This window comes from Myripristis murdjan, chromosome 14, assembly GCF_902150065.1.
Source record: "Myripristis murdjan chromosome 14, fMyrMur1.1, whole genome shotgun sequence".
Classification (NCBI taxonomy): Eukaryota; Metazoa; Chordata; class Actinopteri; order Holocentriformes; family Holocentridae; genus Myripristis; species Myripristis murdjan.
Genome location: NC_043993.1, coordinates 8,400,495 through 8,422,411, shown reverse-complemented (window position 1 = coordinate 8,422,411; position 21,917 = coordinate 8,400,495). Strand labels below are relative to the sequence as shown.

General features: G+C 42.1%; 1 protein-coding gene across 3 annotated transcripts in view; it reads right to left on the bottom strand.

Moving 5' to 3' along the window:
* Nucleotides 1–13,735, bottom strand: part of dpysl3 (dihydropyrimidinase like 3) — a 52,722-nt gene extending 38,987 nt beyond the window's left edge. For 2 of the 3 annotated variants that reach the window (XM_030068099.1, XM_030068100.1), the window contains exon 1: nt 13,361–13,735. In XM_030068099.1, coding sequence (XP_029923959.1) covers nt 13,361–13,717 — 357 coding nt within the window. In that variant the 5' untranslated portion in view covers nt 13,718–13,735. Of the gene's footprint in view, nt 1–4,358; nt 4,555–13,360 lie in introns of those variants that run through there. The other variant, XM_030068101.1, reaches the window with a different exon arrangement.
* Nucleotides 13,736–21,917: the final 8,182 nt, after the last annotated feature.

Genomic DNA, 21,917 nt, shown 5'->3' with positions numbered 1-21,917 from the left:
TGTCTTTTACAGCCTATTGGACTAAGAAACTGTAATTTTCATTATTTCTCTTTGTTAGAGAACTAGCACTCATTTGTATGTGGAAACGTTAGAAATAATGCTTCTTTCATTCATGAAACATTATCACTGACACCACCTCTGGTATCAGGTTTTAGTAGTTCAAAATCTCAGATACCTATACGTTACTTTAGGTATCACTATGGCATCTGATGCCAGTGCCAGTTTCAGTGCCACCTTATGAGAAGCTGCTCCTTCCTTATAGCTGTGGCAAACTCATCCATAAATTTCTAGAGCCAAAGTAAGGGGAAGTTCATAGGAAAAATATAATGATAATTGGCATTCCTTCGTGTTCTCTAAAATGAATAGGGCCAAAAAAGCTCCTCCTCCTGCACAGGAAACTGTCCCTTTCTGTGTTACACAATCAAGCAGTGATCAAAAATAGACGGCAGGATGTTGTTCTTGTATTACTACACTGATATACAACTTTTTTTCCACCTCCAACCGACGGAGGGGAAAAACACTCCTAAACTAGGGTGCATATTACTAATAGCCGCTCCCAGGTGTTCAGTAAGTAGGAATATTCCTGTCCTGTGTTGCTGCTGGAAAACAGCACAGCCAAAACCAGAACAGAGGGGCCAAGAGGATTGAGAGTCCTCCATTAACTGTGAGAGAGTCCCTTGTGTGGGTGGAGAGAGGGCGTGCATGTGGAACAGCAGGGAGGCAGGCAGAGACCAGTGGAAGAGGAAAGTCATCCTGAATATGCACCAGTGTCTCTGCTTCAGCGCTGTTGCCTAGTGACCAAAAATATTTACTCTTCACCCAAAAGTGCACAGCATTTTTTTTCACTCTGGAAAAATCAAAACAATGAGGCTTATCAATCTACATGCGCTGGCGCGGCTCCCGTCAGCCACATTCACATAGAGGTGCTGGGTGTCTGGAATCTTGATCCCGTGATAGGCTGAGGTGGCGTAACTATGTAACCATGGCAGCAAAAAAAATACCCGATCTGGTCCTGATTGGGCCAGACAAGTTGAATTATAAAGTCTTTCAGTCAAGTGGAGTGGAGGAGGAGTGTGTGTGTGCGTGTGTGTGTGTGTGTGTGTGAGCCTGAGCGTGCATGTGTCTCACATCACATCCCCACAAGAACAACCAAACACGGGTTGTATTTTCCTGACATCATATCTGTGTGTTGGTCGCCATGGTGAGTCACACAGCAACATCTGGGTGGCCACAGTCAGAGGGGTGTTTTGTTTGCAGTCAAGCCCACTTTGCTGAGGCCCGCGTGGCACTGGCATGGGCTGGTGTGGCAGGGCCCTGTTATGTGGTGTGTCAATGGGGGGAAAGGGTTTCATTTCCTGGGCAGATCTGCCGTCTGCCTCCCCTGCCTCTGCCCGCAGACGCTCGCTCCAGCTGGAGGGGATTATTGATGAACGTGGAACAACACTGAGGCTACTGTGAGTGGCTGAAGGAAGGGAGGAACCACACCTAGAAATCTGACAGAGCCACTCTGGCAGGGAGCAGACGTGAGGAAACAGCTGGAACAGAATGGGAATGCATGGAAACACAGTAGGGACACAGTAAATTCTCCACTGTTAACAATTATTTAGGGCTGTCAATAACATTTAGGGCTGTCAAGAGTTGACTGGAGAGTTGTTTGCCCAGTCATAGAGCTGATATGGCTCTTGGGTGACTGTTCACAACAAAGCTACATAAACTCTGACAGCTTTGGAATTATGTAAACACTTGTACGGTGCTGATTTTTAAATTAACACTGACAACCAATGCCACCAAGACATGCATTTTTACATTTGTTGTATTCAGTGATTAAAGTGATTCTTATTGCTCTCCAAAAGGATTATTACATTTATAAGTTTATAACTATGTTTATAAAGGAAGATTAGACAACTGTGAAATGTGATGGGCTAATTAGGAGGTAATGTAATGAAGCAGCGTGAAAACTGAACAATTTCAAGTGGAATTCAGTTAATTAGTCCGCTGTGCTTTGAAGAAGTATTTTGTCATCTACTCTCTGGAGATGCACAATCATATGTTATGAAAAGCAGGCCTTGTGTACACATCGGTTACCATCAAGATTGACTTGAGGAGTTTGGGAACTAAATCGCTGAGTGTAGTTACAGGTTACAATCTATCTCGAGCGACTGCAGCTGTACATGGAAACTGTGCACAGAGGCAAAGAGAGGCAACCGCTTGAAAAAATCTGAATGTCAAAAGTTCAGAGGTCATGCAACATGGCCTCAGTAACATGCACGCAGAACAAATGCTTACAAGCCCAGTTGGTCTATGATCACCTTCTACCAAAAAGACAGAGAATGAGCAAAAATCTAGCAATTAATAAGAGGTTTCTCCTCTTCCCTCACTCACTCACTCACTTGCTCACTCAGTTTTCAGTTTTGATTTGTCACTTCTTGCTGGCAGAGGGGGTACTACCCAACATTAGAAGTGTACAACATTTGTGCAAATAGGACAAATCCACAGAGGTCTCCGTTTGGTTAGATAGGACACTCTTCCCTGTTGCAGCCCGCCTTCATGATTTTATCGACCTAAATTTTAGGTTGCTATAATGGGTGCATTTTGACATCAATAAGCTTGCATAGTGCAGCTCCATCTTCACTGAAGACAAAAAATTCAGGCTCTGTCTAGCTGGCTGGTAAAATTTCCATCCCTCATTATGACTGTGAAACATGCACGGAAAATATTGACCCACTTTCGCTTATTATAGAAGCATACCCTACTTTGACAGTAAAGACTATTCTATCAAGAGACTATAACCCTGTTTGATCCTACAGTGTTATTCAGTGATGCAGTTGTGATGCTATGCTGGTTTGCTTGCTGCAGGCTAGAAGACCCCTACAGGCCAAAGCTGCATCAGTCTCGCCCAAATCCCCCCTTTGGTATAATATCAGCCGAGTCGAGACAAAGGCTGTCTCCCCCAGAGCTGAGCAACACCCCTGACTGCAGCTTGAGCTGCAACAATGAGAACTGGCAGGCAGGCAAGCAAGCAGGCAGGCATTTCACACACACACACACACACACACACACACACATACACACAGATACACAGACAAGGAGAGAGAAGGAGACAGAGTGAGAGAGTGAGCAAGAGAAGAGAGGGTGGTGGCGGTGAGGGGTGTCAAGGCTGTCGGTTGCCCTGCAGTAGTAACACACACCACCACCATCCAGTCGGCTGACACTGAGCTGCCCTGAATTTAACCTCAACCCTCGATGCAACGACATGAATTTGAGTCCAAATGCGTTCTCCTTCTACTGATGCAGAAATGCAAATTCCCCGTCCGTAAAGCTGGCTTAGCCCTATCACAGCCCATCACAAATGGGCGTGGAGGGCTTTTTCCCCCCTCCTTCTCCTCCTCTGCACCAGCCTGCAACATGTCCAGTTTGTCAGCAGTCTGCATGGACCACACTTGATTTCCTAAAACTGAAATGGCCTGAAATTATGAGCTGATGTGCAACAGCACCACAGTGTTTTAAATAAGCTTACCTTTGCTCAATTCATTACTAATTGCATCTAGTAGATATATGATGATTTGCAAGTGCCTTACTGTAATATCCACCTATAAGTATAGCTCACATCAACGAGAATCAACATGATACAAACAGCTTATTGACAGTGAAATCGTCATCAGACTCGTTCATGTTATGTGAGCTATAAATTAGACCTGAGGTAAGCTTCAAAAAGAGGAAAGGGGCAAATCAGATTATACAACACTGTAATCGCTTCACACACCCTTCGCGACAAAATGAAATTAGTCTACACGCTTGGTAACCAACATTAAATTTGGACGGTTAACACACTAACTTAGAGGGAAATTAATATTATAGGTGCAGCAGTGCAGAATTTAAATGATAGGCATCCATGTGACATAAAAATATCATTACAAGGTCACCACAAGCTCACAACCACATGTACCACAGACACAGCACAAGTCCCTACAGACATATTCTGGTCATTTTTTATGGTGGAGCCGGCTCGGCACACGCATGGATCGCCATCAACAAAGAGGATGCAGGACACCTTTAAGAAAACGCCTTGTTCTGTCTCCCTGCCTGCATGCTGTCACTATGGGAGCCAGTCATGCCATTTCATTGTGCAGATTTTTTTTCCCGGCGGCTTCCTGCAGCCAAGTGTAACAATGGAAGGAAAAATAAATGCCACAGACTGATAGAGAGGAAAGCCGTGATGGTGACCACCTATGTGCTCATACAGACACGTCGCTGGGCGACGGCTGCACAAAACACACAAAACCCAATGCAGTGATTTGCTACGCCAGGCAATTGAAACTTCACATAGCCAGTGAGGCATAGATAAGTCTTGTACTTACTGTGATCTTTGGGATATTCTTTTTGCCTTGATAAGACATTTTGTTTACGGTTCCACCTTTGAGCGAAGCTTTGAAACAGATATTCCCTCTTGATGGATGCTGCAGCGGCCCGAGTCTGGATGGGAGCTTCAGGGAATGGTCGCCCCTCTGTCGGTGAGATGTAAAGTGCCTCGCAGAGAGCTATAGGAGCGTCGATGGTCCAGTCACCCGGCCCCTCCCTCAATAGGCTCGATTAGAGAGCTGCGCGATCACAGTTTTTCCACAGGAGGGCGCAGTGCAGCAGCTGGTGCACAGCCTGCAGCCTCACACAAATCGCCAGTTGCCCGCATGATTGAGCTATCAGACATTTTTCCTGCACTAACAAATATCAGATGCTCTAGGAATTTATTATTGAGCTATCAGATATTTTTCTTGCACTTGTAAATAGGCTATAAAATTCATTGGAACAACGCTGTTCTGTGTAAAACTCAACCCTGTGGCTGAACAGCACGTCTCTGGTCCATTCCAGGCCTGAGTGTCACTGCCAAAATGAGTGAGGAGATTGATTGATCACAAGAGAAGGCGTAGTCCTATGTAGCCAATAAGAAGGCAACCATGACTATTCCAATAGTCCCTTTATGCACGGGATCACCATCCCCACCCTCATCACTGGCACTGTCATCGTCAATGAAAAATGAGAACTGAAAAAATCTCCAGAAGCTACTGGAAGTATGTGGGCTTGACATTCTGCTTTAAAGTCATGCCATTCAAGCCATTCAAATGTTAACAGACATTGTAGACATTGGCTGACATTTTCTCAAGTATAAAATTAACTTTTTACCAGGCTATTGATGTAAAGAGTGGTGGTATGTTACTACTGAATGCATTTTGAAGTTGCAAATTCTGCATTTGTTCCTAAAAACTGATGAAAAAGTACACATTTATAGGGTAGCAGTGAGTTCAGAGAGTTGCTGATTTTCTATGTACAAGCAAATTCATATTCCTGAAACGTATGCATGGCGGAGAAATATCGAGATTGAGGCTGTAATTGAAACTGAAATATTTTGTTACACTCAGTAAGTGTTAATCCTTGTGTCAGTGATTGGGCTAATTATTACCTCGACTGGTTGGTGGGCTGTTTTTATGATCGCGGAGGAGGGGCAAGATGGAGTAACAGCTGTCACCGAGCCTGTGCACCCATTACACACCCTGCAGCCTGTCTGCTCACCATGACACACACACACACACACACACACACACACACACACTCAGTCTCTCTCTCTCCCTGTCTGCATGTCCCCACCCAGCCATGTGTTTCTATTGTTTGGACCTAAGTGGATGCCCCCACCACTCAGCCACTCATTCCCCCCACCGCTCCCACCGCTCCCACTCCTACCAACACTAATGCACCCATAATGAGCTTCTGAGATTGAAGTGCATGTGAGCACGCACGTGTGACTGTGGGTGTGCCTGTGTGCATGTGTGTGTATATCAAGTGGAAGATATACAAGCATGAACTAGAATATCGTAATCCTTTTCAACAAATACTTTTCAAATGTGGTTTAACAATTCAGAAGATAAAACCACACAAATATTTATCATGTGGTTTGATGTGTTGATGGTTTGCTCCCTCTGAAGATTTTGTGTTCAGTGATAAATCAGGCTATATAAATATGTTATCAAGATTATGTCAGTAGTTTACAGTAGTTTCCCATCCTGTAAAATTTGATATATTTATACTTTCCAAGATAAAATTATTTCAACTATCTCATCTTACAAACGTCTTGATGTAGTCTCTCATCCATTAAAGTAAGTAAGCTTAGTAATGTGAATTATTGGATATTAATAGAGGATCAATACTTCAATGAATGATATCTACATATTTTATTGTTCAAAGTAACAGCCATGTTCCAGGCAGTGGTTGTTGTTCTCCAGGCACAGTATGTGCTGACATGTCCTTTCAAGGCAGTGAGGTGGAGAGGCATTACCTCAGCATTCCCAGGCCTTGGAGAATGCATCAACAACACACTTGAAGTTGGCAGGCCTGTTTCCTCTGCAGATGAAATGAGCCAACTGACAGTGACAGACAGGGGCAGACAGGTCAAGGTTGCAGACAGACATCGTCAGATCATTAAAGCTGCACTGGAGTACTGATCATATTGGCAGCTCCCAACGGCACTGAGAGGTATCTGTTGAAAGTCTGAACTTAAATATTCACAGATTATATAATGTGAACTCCTTAAATTGCACATAGAATGTTACCAACCAGGCCTGTCTATGACTACCTCATATTTTACCAAACGCCACCAAAGGGACAAGAGTTAATTCATGCTGGATCTTCCTATACCTTAAATGTGTTCCTCAGTTGCATTTCCATCATTTAACTTCTCTTAAATAACTTTTTTTTAAATCCAAGATATGAATTTCAAATACACATGATGCACTATGTAAATAAGACAGCATCAGAGTTGCTGTAAAGTTTATTTTTTCACTTTGATGGAGCCAGGCTAATGACTCCAATTGACTTAAATTCTTTATGCTAAGCCAACACAAAATGCTCCCCATAGGAACCAAACCACTGGACGTACAGAGGTGAAAATGGCATTGAACATCTTGTCTCTGGCTAAGTAAGTCAGAAAAAAGTGTATTTTGCTCAAAACCAGTAAGGAGTAAGCCTGTAAGTTTTCATTCTTCACTTCCTATAGGTGCTCATCCTTGACAACAGAATTAAATTTGGACAAACAGATTGAATAGAATTCAAAAATCTCGAAGCTTAGATAAATGACCTCATAATTGACTAATTATACTCATTTACCTGTAGTGCAATATTTATACTCCTTGCTTAGTTTAGCATGCCCCCATAATTTACTACTTATTCTAGTATGGCATGCATGTGTTTGTAGATGTGCATGTATGTACTATACACACACAGAGGCCTATGTGCATGTGAGTGTACTACAGTTGTGTGCATATGTGGATGAGCATGCATGTCAGGGCGCATGTATCTGTGAAGAGTTCATCCTGGTGTCACCACTCTGAGTGAGAACAAAGAGGGGGCTGTTCCCCAGACCAGCTCCCCTGGACTTCTGAAATACCACTCCCCATTCTTCCCTCTACATCAGGGATGGGCAGCCATGTGTCATACCAACCAAACACTGCAGCAGCTGATTTCACTGATTAGCACACATTCGGCTGAAGAGGAGGAACAAATCAGTGAAATCACATAGTGGAGTGTCTGGTCGGAACAGAAACCTATATACTCTTGACCGTGCATGGCATGCGATTGTCTGTCGCTGTCCTCTACATCAGCAGTACAGACGGGACCTACATCGGCACACACAAGGCATGCCCCAAAACTGTGCAGGATTGAATTCAGCACTCATAAATAATTCAGTTAAGTTCACAGTTAAGTTCAAGTTCATTTATTTATATAGTTCCTCATCACCACTGTGTCTCAAAGGACATTAAAGAGAATGAGCAAACTAGTCAACCATCAGTCAGAGAGCAAAAGAATAATAATAATAATAACATAATACATTGTGCAACAAAATAGACCACATTGAGGGAAAACAAAGCCAAAGACACAAAATACCATGTCGTATATATAATATAACAGGCCCACCTCACCAAGTACCACCAACCTTAGACTCTCAGAGCATACAATAAAAAAACTCCCAAGAAGGGAAAAAAAAGACTTGAGCAGGCCAAGTCGAAGAGTGATCCCCTATCAGGAAAACTGAGCATGCAATAGGTGCCAGGACGTGACAATAAAGTGGACAATCACATGGACAACCATAATAACATGAGAAAGTGGATGAGACAAAGCTAAACATCTTCCCCTATACGTCTGTGTGACATGAAGGACAAGTGCACCGATCATAGAAAATTAGCTAATGTAAGACAAAAGCCTGTATTTGGGCTACACATGGGTTTGAATGATCATTTGTGGATTATGTATGTGTATGCACTGATATTTTTTTCAAACAGCCCCAGTCAAAATAGGTAGGATTTAGAGTTTGGAGAGGGTTTGGATTACAGTAATGGTAAAAGTAAGTGTGCACTGATGACTGATAACTGGCCCTCTCTCTCTCTCTCTCTCTCTCTCTCTCTCTCTCTCTTTCTCTCAGATGTGAGCACACACACACACACACACACACACACACACAGCCTACTCAGATGGCCCATGGCTATCAGATAGATCACTGCAGGTTCTAACGCAGTGGTAAGTAGCTAAACTGGGCCACAACCCAGATGCACAGAGCAGCAAAAACACAAATGGAATGACTCTGGCAACATTTTGGATGTGTCGTGCTTTCATTGTTTGAAGTTATTATTTTTAGTACACAATATTCCATTTTACAGTGACCTTTCTTTAGCTACAGCTCAGGACTCCAGATGACTGGTAAACCTGTTTGTTTTGTACCACGGTGCCGCCAGAGACACACCAAATTAGTTTGGGTCCAGAACTGAAAAAGCCCTGAGAATCCCAGATGTAAATACAGACTTTGTGTTTTATCTTGGACCGTTCTTGACTTCTTTCTTCATGTTTGCCTCACTTTTAATCATCTTTCTTTTGTAGCCCTTTTGAATTGTTATCAAGTGTTTCACATAGACCAAAGTGCAATTTTACAATTGTGTCAACATGGCCTTAAGTAAAGGACTGAAGGTAATTCACTCAAGAAAACTAAGGAGGAGTTTTTTTTTCTTGAAAGTTTTCAAGCTCTTTTGAGATTTTGCTTTTCAAAAGGGTCTGATTCCCAATTTATAGAGAAATGATCAGGAATGACAGACTTATCATTATTGTAAACATCTAATTAAATTAATTCAAAGGAGGGGTGATCATGCCGGTGAAAGAGAAACTGCCAGACATCAGATACTCAACCAACGTTTCCACTTGTCATTAGTTTGCATAAAAGGCCACGTTAAGCCTGACGGGAAGCCGGGGCAACAGCCGAGGAGTAAGCAGATCCTTTCTGTTGTCAGTCTGATGTCCTCACACAATTCATGATTGAAGCAAACAAACATGCACAGCCTCACTACGCCTGTTTCTGCTGAGTCAGTCGGCCCTTCAGGAGGTGCAATATTGCAGTTCTACATCAGGCCACATGGGGAGCTTGGCTTCCTGCCATACTGGACTCGTCTACACTGGGTACTTGAAGAAATCCTTTCATATCATAATGGAGATGGAAAGGTTGTAAAAGACAGGTTACACTCAGGATTAAGGTCAGGATAATGGCTTTCTGTGGTGAGTTAGGAATGCTGGTAAGATTATGTGAAGGTGAAAGTACAGATAAGGGAGCAGTCTATGCTGAGAATTAGTTTACCATAGGCTGCCTCCAGCATCCTCAGTCTCAAACTGTCACCGAACTGGCAGAGAATCAATAATAAGGGTGCAAGGATTACTAGGCGTAAATAATGGCATTACTTTTACCCAAATGGAAAAAAATTGCCCAAAATAAAATTGTTCTTGAGATGTTGTGCTGTGTCTCTCAGCAACAACAGTACAGGTTAGTATAAGATGATGAGTTACAGTAGGTACATTATGAGCTCTGGGAACATACAGTGCATTCCCCCTGGCTTTCACTGCGTCAGCCCCCCTGGATCTGTCATTGAGGGTACCTCACAGCAGCTCCATCACTCTGCTGTTAGCTGCTGTGTCCCATTTGATTTACTGTTGTGAGACAACAGATGAGAGATGAGAGATCTGCCACCATAGCAGAAACAGTCTCCTGCTTTGTTTGATGGAGCCGGTGATTAGAACCAGTTGTGTTTGAAAGTCATTTTGAGGTTGTTGGCCTACTTAAAGGCCAGATAGGAGGGATTTACATCACAGAGCAAATTGTTGAGGACACTAAAGAGGCAATCTGCAACTTTTTTTTTTTTTTTATACAAGCAAATATATGTTTTTGTTGCTCTCTATTGCTGATTGACATTACACGATAAGGATTCAAGCAATACTTTAATCATGAAAGCTTTTACATTTATTTTCATGAACAAATGTGTTGGGGAGTTTTTTCCTGACATAAAGTTTCTGATATCCAGGAAGTGATGCATTGTATGTTTAGGATTTGAGCTGGTTAGTTACCATGAGCAGAGTTAGCCACCATAGCTGAGCAGACAAAGTCAAGAGTGCCACCTAGAGCAAAGTTAAACTCCAATAGAAAATCTAAAGAGTGAAATTAAACTAGTGGCCACATTACATTCCTGACAAATGATCTATGGGAAGCGCAGCGCAAAAACACCACTGCAATGATCGCTTAGCACCAAAGATGTTGCCAAAATAAAGAAAAGAGAAAAACATGATTGCCCTGGTCATCACTAAATAATGGCACTACATAGTTTGCTTTCCAGTAACTCTCTGGAACTCGGAGGTGATTACAGCAAACATAATAAGTATTTTCCATTACTATATAAACCAAAGCCGCTAATAATGATTACAGGCCAGCAAGGCTGAAGAAATTTTTATGCCTCCAGGCAGACAATCAATGTTTATTTGATTCTATTTGATATTAATCTATTGCATATTGTATTACATCAGATAATTTCAAATGACATCTGGTTTGTTATGACCCACTGTCTGTGATGTCTGTTTCCTCCTTTTGATAAAATTCAGTGTACTCTGTGTGTGTGTGTGTGTGTGTGTGTGTGTGTGTGTGTGTGTGTGTGTGCCCGTATGTGGTCAGCTCTGCCTTGACTAACTAGTAATCATCCTCACTTTGTCTAATGGCTTTTCTCCTCTCCAAGCCAGGGTTCCTCTGTGTGAGAGGGGGATGAATCATCATTTTTGTTGCCCGTACAGTAAACCCTTGTCAAGTCTGAGAGTAAAAGAAGCAGCAGACTGTGAAGGAACACCACATCTGTCTTGCTCAAAACCACAACATAAACCTATCAGTGCATTTCATCATCCGCTGCTACGAGTGTGTTGATGTTCAGTTTACTGTCTTTACGTCAGTCAGGCGGTGTATTACATCTATATTTGAGGTCCCGTTACCGTTTTACTTGCAATTAGTGTGTCAACCTGTCTTATAATGTGCCAGCACCAATTTGCCGAGTCAATATTCCTTCTGTAGCCATTGTGCATGATTTATATAAGTCTATTTTGATGCTGCTTGGGCTGTCCTCACTGACAGGGCAGTGTGTGTGTTATGTAGTTGAAGACTTAACCTGTGACGGAACTGCAATGCAAATGTTTTATAAGAACGCCAAAGTTAAAGGTCCAAGTTTTTCTTCAAGCTCTGAATCAAATGATAATCAGCAACTCTCTCCTGAAGCTGGAAATACTGTAAAAGAAATGTTTGATCTCAACAGGACAAACCTGGAGAAATACAATCAAGATAACACTACCGCACATAATAAATATATATCTGTGGTGGCGTTACGAAGCATAAAATGTACTTCTATTGTTATAAATTCATATAGTTAGCTTTTCAATTCTCTCAGTTAGGGAGTCATCAAAACAGAAAGAGATGGTAACAATTACAAACCAAACTTTCTTAATGGAAATGGTTTATATTTCCCTCTGTACATTTTTTATGTTTAACATCATGTATTCAAATGAATTATTAAATCAACTGAAAAAAAGCAAGGTTGTGTGGTCTAACTGAGCATCCAGGTAACTACAACATAAGCTTGGATGTAGAGGGCATAATATTATAGTTTCACTTTATCTTCTCTAACTATGTAAAAGTGGTTTGTCAACATTTTGCATGTTAGTTTCTTCTTCTTATTATTATTTTTATCTTTTATCTTTATCTTATTTTCTAAACCATACACTGAATTGAATACTATTGTGTAAATACTAGTACGTACTGGCCACTGATAATATTGCTGTCAAAGTTTCAAAAGGATGAGAGAGCCAGTATCTAATACAGTATTAGTTTTGCTCAGTAAAACATTTCACAACATGTCATTAAAAAAGCAGCACTGACCCAGACCTGCTGCTGGTCAAGGACAATCTGATTTGTCCAGCCTGCATAAACTCTCTAGTCGTGCTAAGTTGCCTTGTGTGCTTTAGTCCTCCCTCTGACTTGATGTCTTCTTTCATTAGCTGAATCTTTGTGTGATACTCTTATGGAGTTGAAATTCACACCAGCCACCACCCCAGTGGCTCTGAATGCTGGCTGTGGCTGGGACGCCTGTCTTGATTCCTGGCCATTTTGGGTGGTAGCCTGTTTGTGTTCCACCATTTTTCTACTCTACCAACTAACCAACTACCAACTAACTTTAGTTGCGAAGAGATCTAACTGGCTGGTGAAATTACAACGACACCAAAGAAAAGTTTTACCCCATGCCCTGTGTGTGTGTGTGGCTGGCCATGTCAGTAGAATATTATGGGCAAGCAAAGGTAAAACTCCCAAGCTTGTCGATCTAGATTACTGGCATCTTTTAAAAGGCTCATATTCAACAGTAAGTAATCAATTTATAGCCTCCATATTCCCTGAAGAGCATTTTTGTTTGGTCATGGGCAGTGACATACTGACGTAGAGTCTCTTCCATAATTCAGTGCATCCGGATGCTGTTGGCCCAAAGCCAACCCCTCTTAAGTGAACAAGTTGGTGATGTAAGCTTTATGTGAGGATAAATTGACAGACTTGGAAATTTATTTAGACATAACCCACATTTTGACAGCAGCAACACCTGTTATTGTGGGTATTTGTGAGCCACTTGTCCCCATATAATTAGAAACAACTTGTGAGCCTTGAGTGGGTCAGTCTGCATTTTAATGAACTCATGAAGCTTATTTCACTGCACTGAAAAACAGCAACAAAAAATAATATTAGGCTGATAAATTTTATTTGCACAGATGTTACTAAAATTCGAGTCAAACAAAACCAAACACCCATAGAATAAACTAAAAGAAGAGGATACAGCACAAGATGAAAAAGATAACAATACAACAGTGAAAATAAGAGGCACAGCAGAGAGACACAACGCTGAGAGCACTTATGTCATTATGTGGTGCAGCAGTTTTAAGATTCCTGCTGCTGCTGCTGCCAGTCATGCAAAAGTTAATGTCTCCTTACCTTTTCATCTGGCAGGTTCTGCAGGACTTCCTTACCAGCGGCAGCTCGGATCTCAACGCGGGCTGAGTCCCTGCTCGCTGCAGGACGTTCCAGACGCGGGGATGAGCTCTTGCAGTCACTTGCGGGGCTCCTCGCCTCTAGGCCGGTGTCCCGCTTGGTGGTCCTCGGGGTGCGGGAGCCCCTCTGCCCGACGCTCAGGGCATCAAAGTCTATGGTTTTACTCTCGTATGCGCCCTCGACGCTACAGAACAAGCCGCCGTGTTTCTGCCGGGGCACCTGGTCGGCCGTGCCGGGTCGAGCAAGATAAACCGGCAAGTCATCCTCTGCCTTGTCCCAGTTTCCCCTGCGCTCTGCCATGGTGGAGCCCCGCTAGAGTGGCCAAGAAAGACGCCGAAAGTGGTGCCCAAGTGGTGTGTGTGTGTGTATGAGTGTGTGTGCCGTGCTGTGAGGCAGCCAGCAGCAGACAGGCAGGAGTTGAGTTAAAACCAGAGGTGGCACTAGTGTTGCTACAGCCCATGCAGGTCGACTGACAACAGAGGTAGGCTAGCGTTTCAGCACCATATGCTTTCCTCTCACTTTTTTTTTTTTTTTTTTTTAATTTACTTCGCATCCACTTCGTATGGATTGGGGCTGTTTACGAACTTGCGAATTATGGATTAGCCTCTCTCTCTCTCTCTCTCTCTCTCTCTCACACACACACACACACACACACGCATGCAGGCAGAGCATGGATGTCAAGTCATTAAATTAAGTTAAAGTCACATACACAGTCATAAGTCATGCAGGTTGGCTACAACAATAAGCTATAAGATATATTTTACATTTTATGACACTCTTTTATAACACATAACTTTTATTTTTTATGTATTTATTTATTTATTTATTTTGCATCAGATTACAACTCTTCTGCCAAGCAGTGTAGCTGCAATGTGGTGGCACATAGCTGATAATTTTTGGTCCAAAGCTGTTCAGTATTCTGCTAAACTGGCGCGGTTGTTCTGAGGTGAATTAGCCAATCAGAGCGCAGGGGACGGAGCTGTTCTTTCAGCACCACTTCTCACGGTCAATATCAACATCTGCGCTTTCCCTCCAGCAGCGCAGGGGTGGGCGGACAGCACAACTCTCAAACTAGGCTAAAGCTGGTGTTTCTTTAAGTTGACAGCGTGTCTGGGCCTGTAAGCAGCGGTGACACCCCGGGTGATTACTTAGCTCAAATGAGACAGGGTTGTGTCAGCAGCAGGGGTGAGACAGCTTTCGGCAGGTCTCAAAGTGATAGACTGCTGAGTTGGGGGGCCAGCAGGCACCAACGGAAACAAGAGTCACAGCCTCGTTCACTTAACATGACAGAAACAAAACATGTCGTACTCCTGTGGCAGAATATGTAGTATACTCATACTGGCATGTTTCTTTGTTGCTTTTAAAGAAAAAAACGGGCCATATTGTAGCCTTGTTCTGTTTTGGTCTTTCTGTTTGGGATTGCCTTCCAAATCCCTCCTTGATTTTCAGTCAGTCTAAATGAGGATGTAGGACAGGGGTAAGATGAGAGAAAGTGGAACAGCATTCCCAGGATTTTCCTGTACTGTTTCTCTGTGTTTGGCAATGACAAGCGTTTAGTGACAGTGACAGGTAAAGATGACACATGTTCGATCAGAGGACTGACAGTACTCCAACTCTCACAGTATGCTGTCTGTGTTAAACTATAGGCCTATATATACTATATCAATTAGCCTTCAGGGGACATATTCAATAATCCCATTTCAGCATATTTCCACAAAGCAGATGCTCAAACATTGGAAAGCAACTTGAAATAAAACCAAAGTAGGCTGACACTGACAAACAAAATTCAAGATCAAGATTCATTATTAACTTTATTGTCATTCAGCTTACACACAGGACAAGTGCACAGCAGAATGAAATTATGTTGCATCTGGCTCACAAATGTGATAGAAAAATATTATAGAAACTGACAAAATAATAATAAAAAAAAAAAGTTATATACAAAACAAAGAAGTTAGTATAAAATAGGCTAAAGCAAATCTGAGTATAAAACAAAACCAAAGTATACAGAAAAAAGCTATAAAAAAAAAAATCTGTTTTGATCTCACTGTGAGGTAAAATACTTGGTGGAAATTTTCATCAGCCGGATTAGAAATAACATCCAGCGGCCTGGCAGATCGCATCCAAGTCCTGGGTGTGCATGTGGGTCTGTGCGCTTGAGAAAGAGTCCCAAGGTCAGCCACACAGTGAGTTCAAACAGACTTTGGTTCACAAGCTCAGGTCTCATCTAACAAGTTGTCATCACAGAAACAAGCCCTGGCTGCTTTTCAGGGGCAGGGCTATCTCACGTGGCCCTGTGCTCCAGTCAGCACCCAGTGTTTTCCTGTGTAGACCATGCTGTGGAGGGGAAACCAGCTCAGGTCAGACAACAAATGTCCAAATGTATTTGCACTGACTGCGTCTGATAAGCAAAGTTTAAACTAAAAATTGTATTTGAAAGTTTTCAGGCCAACTCCTGGACCTAAAAGGCAGCCAAGGATCACATGCAGTAAAAATACCACAAAGTCAGGTTACTTTCTTCCTCTTCAGTTCATAGTTTATCAAAAGCAGATTTTCTCAGCATCCTGCAAACCTGTGTAACTGTGCATGACATACATTTTTCCTGTTACTTTTCTGTATAACTGCTGACTTTGGCTCCCATTTGCAAAATAAATAAATAAGTAAATAAATATAAATGTAAAGGCATTTGGAAAAAGCCATAACTTGAAATGCACGGATGATAGTTGAATTGACAGTTGCTCCAAGCATATTCTTCAAAGCTGGCTTACTGGAAAATGCTTTTGCAGGCGACTGACGATAATATGATAAGTATGCGTGTTTCCAGACACTCCCCAGTGAATACCACTGTCGCAGCTCCTGTGGCTGTACTGGCATTTAGTGCACCAACTTGTCGGGCCAGCAGAAATTTCCCCTCACATGAATGTGATTAAAGCATCAAGGTTTCAGGAGATGCCACTAGCCCACGAAAATGTCCTGCCTCTTTACTTCTTCACTCTAAGTCACTCTGTTTAGGGGCCGTCTGTGATATTTTCTGTCTCTCCTATCCTTCCAGAATATTAGGCCTAGTAGATTTTTCGGAGAGAAAATAATGATGGGGGAGGACAAGAGGAAAAAAAAGTGATAGCATTCTTGGGATGTTAAAGCGATGTGATGGATTTGTGTTTTGGCTGGCCAGGCATTTCCTCACTCACACCAACCAGTTCAGATGACTTGAAAAGATTCAAGTATGTGAGGAAAGTAGGACATTGCAGAGCGTGCCTGTCCAAAACTATACCCTGTTTTTCTACTGTGGACACGACAGGGCAGACTGGAAGGCAGCAGAGACGTCAGATCACACAGTGTCTCTGTGTGATGTAATAGTAGCTGCAAACCAAAATAACAAAATATTCTCCTATTTGTTTATTCCATTAGGGTAAAAAAAGAACTTTTGGAGGCTACGCTGGCAAAGTCAGATCGGTCTGGTAATAAAGATGTAACCTTGTTCAGTAAAGATGACAGGTCACGTGGCATCTTACAAGATTATACCCTAGACATAGAAACCAAAAATATGAGATTTCACTACTTGAACTTCACGCACAACCCTGATGGAAGTGTTACACTCTGCTTGGCACTTGGTCAAGAACATGCCACAAGCTTACAGGATATCACTTTTACTTAATGAGGCTTTTATAACAACATCAACAATCATGCTGGAGCATAGACAGAGACTCTCAGCCATCTTACTATTAAAAATGGATGTAAGAAATGGAAGTCCCCCCCTATAGGACAATACAGTAGGTCTCACGTTGCCACTGGCTTAAGTGCACGTCCATTCAGGCATGATGGAATGATGAGTTTGTCAAATTCATACAGAGTAGTCCTGATGGATTTGGCACATAAGGCCTTGAGGCTAGTAAGACCTTTAAACAACTGGGTAAGTGGGCCACTGTTCTGCAGCCAAGTCACTAAGAGTTAACTCACATGGCACATGAGAACTCCATAAGGTCCTAACACTGCTAAGTGGGTTTTGTGTTGGCTCAACTTTATTCGAAAAATGTGTGATGCATCAGATGGTATAAAAAAGAAAACTAAATGATTCCTCATAATGACATCTTGAACCATGACCTCTGCATTGCTATCTGCATTATTTTCTGTGCAAAAATAACAAGTGTTGGTATTAACAAACAAACACATCATACCGCAAGGATCATCCTTGTGGTCTTACCCAGCTGCTCACCGACTGTAAATGATCGATGGGAGGATAATTGATGATCAAAAAACAAAACCAACAAACATACAAACAAAAAATGAATGAATGAATGAATGAATGAACAAACGAACAAAAGAACAAACAAACAAAGGAACAAACGAAAGAACAAAGTAACTATTTAATTTAATGAACTTATTCTGTTTCCGTGTGGGAAGGGAAATCAGATCACATTAGTGAGTATGACAAAGAGTTAAAGGGGAAAACAAGACTGTCATACTCCCATAAGACAAAATTAAGATAATATACACTGATCAGTGCAATGACTCAACAATTACTTTGCCAGGTGCAGAGTTATCTGGCTTTCAAAACTCCTCTCTGGCATGTACTCTGTCTTGGAACAAGAATTTCCCACCCACTGCAATTTAACGACACTCAGTCTGTTGGACATTTCATCTACAAAGGCTTGTTCTTCAAAAAGCCAAATGACAAAGCAGTATTATTATAGTAATGTATATTGAGATATATTACTTCTACACTAGATATTTCGTTTGGATCTGAGCAGATCTGAGATGAGCAGACGTACTTGTGTTGATTGTTAAAAATGTGGCATTATCGTTTGTATAAATGACACACTACCATTATTCAAGGGGGCAGGAGCAAGATGGAGGCTGTAGGCATGTTTCAGTGTTGTGTGACAGGTTTTGTTGCAACTGCATATTCCTACTAGTTGAGGATTTGAGGTCAGCTGAAGTCATATGCCATTGTTACACCATTGAGCAGATTTTAGACAGGTTTTTTATCCAGCACTAGCCACTAAAAAAAGCCTGTGATACAGTTTACAGTAGCATCCCAGTACACATATTTCACTTTCAGGTTAACCAGCGTCATAATCTTCCAAATCATTGGATATGCAGCATTTTCTACGACACTCTGCCATGGTGTGTGCTCTCATTACAACTACACTATAAACGTCAGTCTGAGTCCAGTGAAAAAATGATGACTTCCTGGTTATTTATCATATTACATAGGTTAACGTTACACTGAAGTTAGAATTGCTTATCCCTAAAATGTAGAGCACGTCCTGTATCTTTGGAGCTGACAGAACATGAGCTGCAAATTAGAGGGTCACCTGTTTACACCTCTGCTGATTGGAGCTAAAGCTGGGAATTACCTGGGACTACTGCAGGATTTATAATCTGGTACTGAAAATCTAGTTAACCCTATTCACAATTTGAGGTAATTATACAGTAAAATGGGTTGGCTAGTAGATTACTTAATGCTCCTTTAAGAATTCAGTTCTGTACTGATTCTGTATGGAAGTGACAACTGTAAGCAATGCCTGTAAAAAAAAAAACAAAAAAAAACACTTCAAACAACACTGCAAACAACACTGCATAGTTCATATATTTGGCAATATTTTAAGGTGCTGAGCTGATGGGCCCATGAGACCTCAATGCATAAAGGGTTAATTAAATTCATATTTTATTGTTTTTGAAACTAAGTTGAGCATTCGTCAGCAGCCCCATCTCAGACCTCGAACTTCTATCCATGTCCCATGGCATTCCACAGCCCACTAGAGGGCGCTCAGCACATCGGTTGAGAAACCACACTCTAATGATACACTATATTACCAAAAGTATTCGCTCACCCATTCAAATGATCAGAATCAGGTGTCCTAATCACTTGGCCTGGCCACAGGTGTATAAAATCAAGCACTCAGGCATGCAGACTGTGAAACAAGACATTTGTGAAAGAATGGGCCGCTCTCAGGAGCTCAGTGAATTCCAGCGTGGAACTGTCATAGGATGCCACCTGTGCAACAAATCCAGTTGTGAAATTTCCTCGCTCCTAAATATTCCACAGTCAACTGTCAGCTCTATTATAACAAAATAGAAGCGTTTGGGAACAACAGCAACTCAGCCACGAAGTGGTAGGCCACGTAAAGTGACGGAGAGGGGTCAGCGGATGCTGAAGCGCATAGTGCAAAGAGGTCGCCGACTTTCTGCACAGTCAATTGCTACAGAGCTACAAACTTCATGTGACCTTCAGATTAGCCCAAGTACAGTACGCAGAGAGCTTCATGGAATGGGTTTCCATGGCCGAGCAGCTGCAGCCAAGCCACACATCACCAAGTGCAATGCAAAGCGTCGGATGCAATGGTGTAAAGCACGCCGCCACTGGCCTCTAGAGCAGTGGAGACGCGTTCTCTGGAGTGATGAATCACGCTTTTCCATCTGGCAATCTGATGGACGAGTCTGGGTTTGGAGGTTGCCAGGAGAACGGTACATTTCAGACTGCATTGTGCCGACTGTGAAATTTGGTGGAGGAGGAATTATGGTGTGGGGTTGTTTTTCAGGAGCTGGGCTTGGCCCCTTAGTTCCAGTGAAAGGAACTTTGAATGCTTCAGGATACCAAAACATTTTGGACAATTCCATGCTCCCAACCTTGTGGGAACAGTTTGGAGCGGGCCCCTTCCTCTTCCAACATGACTGTGCACCAGTGCACAAAGCAAGGTCCATAAAGACATGGATGACAGAGTCTGGTGTGGATGAACTTGACTGGCCTGCACAGAGTCCTGACCTGAACCCGATAGAACACCTTAGATAGAGCCAGGCCTTCTCGACCAACATCAGTGTGTGACCTCACCAATGCGCTTTTGGAAGAATGGTCAAAAATTCCTATAAACACTCTCCTCAACCTTGTGGACAGTCTTCCCAGAAGAGTTGAAGCTGTAATAGCTGCAAAAGGTGGACCGACATCATATTGAACTCTATGGGTTAGGAATGGGATGGCACTTCAGTTCATAGTATGAGTAAAGGCAGGTGAGCGAATACTTTTGGTAATATAGTGTACCTCACATCGTCCATATCCCATTTGATGAATCAGTTTTTAACAAGTTTTAAAGGGAATCAGTACTCTGGCCTCTCTGAAGAGGCTGTTCAGTTGTGTCAGCTGCCACATATTTAATAGAGAAAATCAACCATGTGGTAATTGTTGCTGAGCAGAGCAGACTGGGCAGCTGCATCCGCATATGATGGTTAGCCTGCTGACCAGCTGGTGCTGAAATAAGGTTATAGAGCCTCTAATGATGTACTGTGAGAATTTTTTGAATCTTGAATCTTGTATTCCCTGCAGTATGGCAGTGCTGCTGACCCACTAAAACACAGTCAACAAAGGGGTTTCATATAATCCAAAATTACTCACCATGACAATTTAGCAACCCAAATTACTGTCTGATGTTTGACTGAGGTCTGTCACATAGGTAACGACAGAGGGTCTGCGTTGGGAAAGCATCTGCAGTATATTTTCTGCCAAGAAAGCGCTTTCCATTTGTGCACAACAAATATGTCACCAAGGATTATGCTTCACCAGAGCCAGAAATATGCAGAATTTAAGGCTAATTTTGTAATGAATGTCAGAATTAATTTTATCTTTGAACAGTCATAAAATATTACATTAAGCCTTGTCTAACATAGTTTCTAAACTGACAAAGTATTCTGGTTTTAAACAATTTAGAGCTTTAATATGACATTTTGAAACAACTCACCAAACATTTTTTTTTTTTTTTTTTTGTCTAAAAGGTAAAACCAAATGTGCACAGCCAGGCAAATTCAGTACAAATTCAATTAACTTGTGAAAATGACCTCTGTGGTGATGACACAAGGTGCTGAAATTAGGGAGGACAGATAGAAGGGCTTTTATGAAAGACATCCCTTGGCAGAGATCGTCCACAGCACAAAATGTCCTTGGCCCCTCGCTTGGCAAGGACAGTCACGGTTAAAGTGAAAAGACAGGCTGTTATCCTGGATTGACTGTGGTCTTTATCCCCGCAGGCTGAAAAACTGAACACAAGCAACACTGCCAGAAACCTGGAAAACCTCCTTGTTTCATTCAGTTAACAAGAAAACGGAAATGTTTACCACAGGCTGGGTGAGAAGACAGGAATGTTTTGATTCTCTTAATGCAGCAATTCATTCTGGGATATCACATCCAAATCTTACATCTTTGACATGCAAAATCCTGAAAATTTTCAAAATATCATGTAATAAACAATATTCATTCAAAAATTACGTGTAGTTTGAAAATACTATTGACCAATTCCAAAGGGTGCAGCTACTCTGGATATTTCTGTCCATTGATTATGAAGTCAAACATGTGCAAAGCACATCAGCTGCATAACAGCCAATACCAGACATGGCTCAAAACCTATTTCCCTTTTCCTGACCCGACGAAGCAGACCTCCATTAGCCAGCACAACTGATGGATACTGCTAACAGACACTGACATGACCATCAAAAGGGTAAAAAAAAA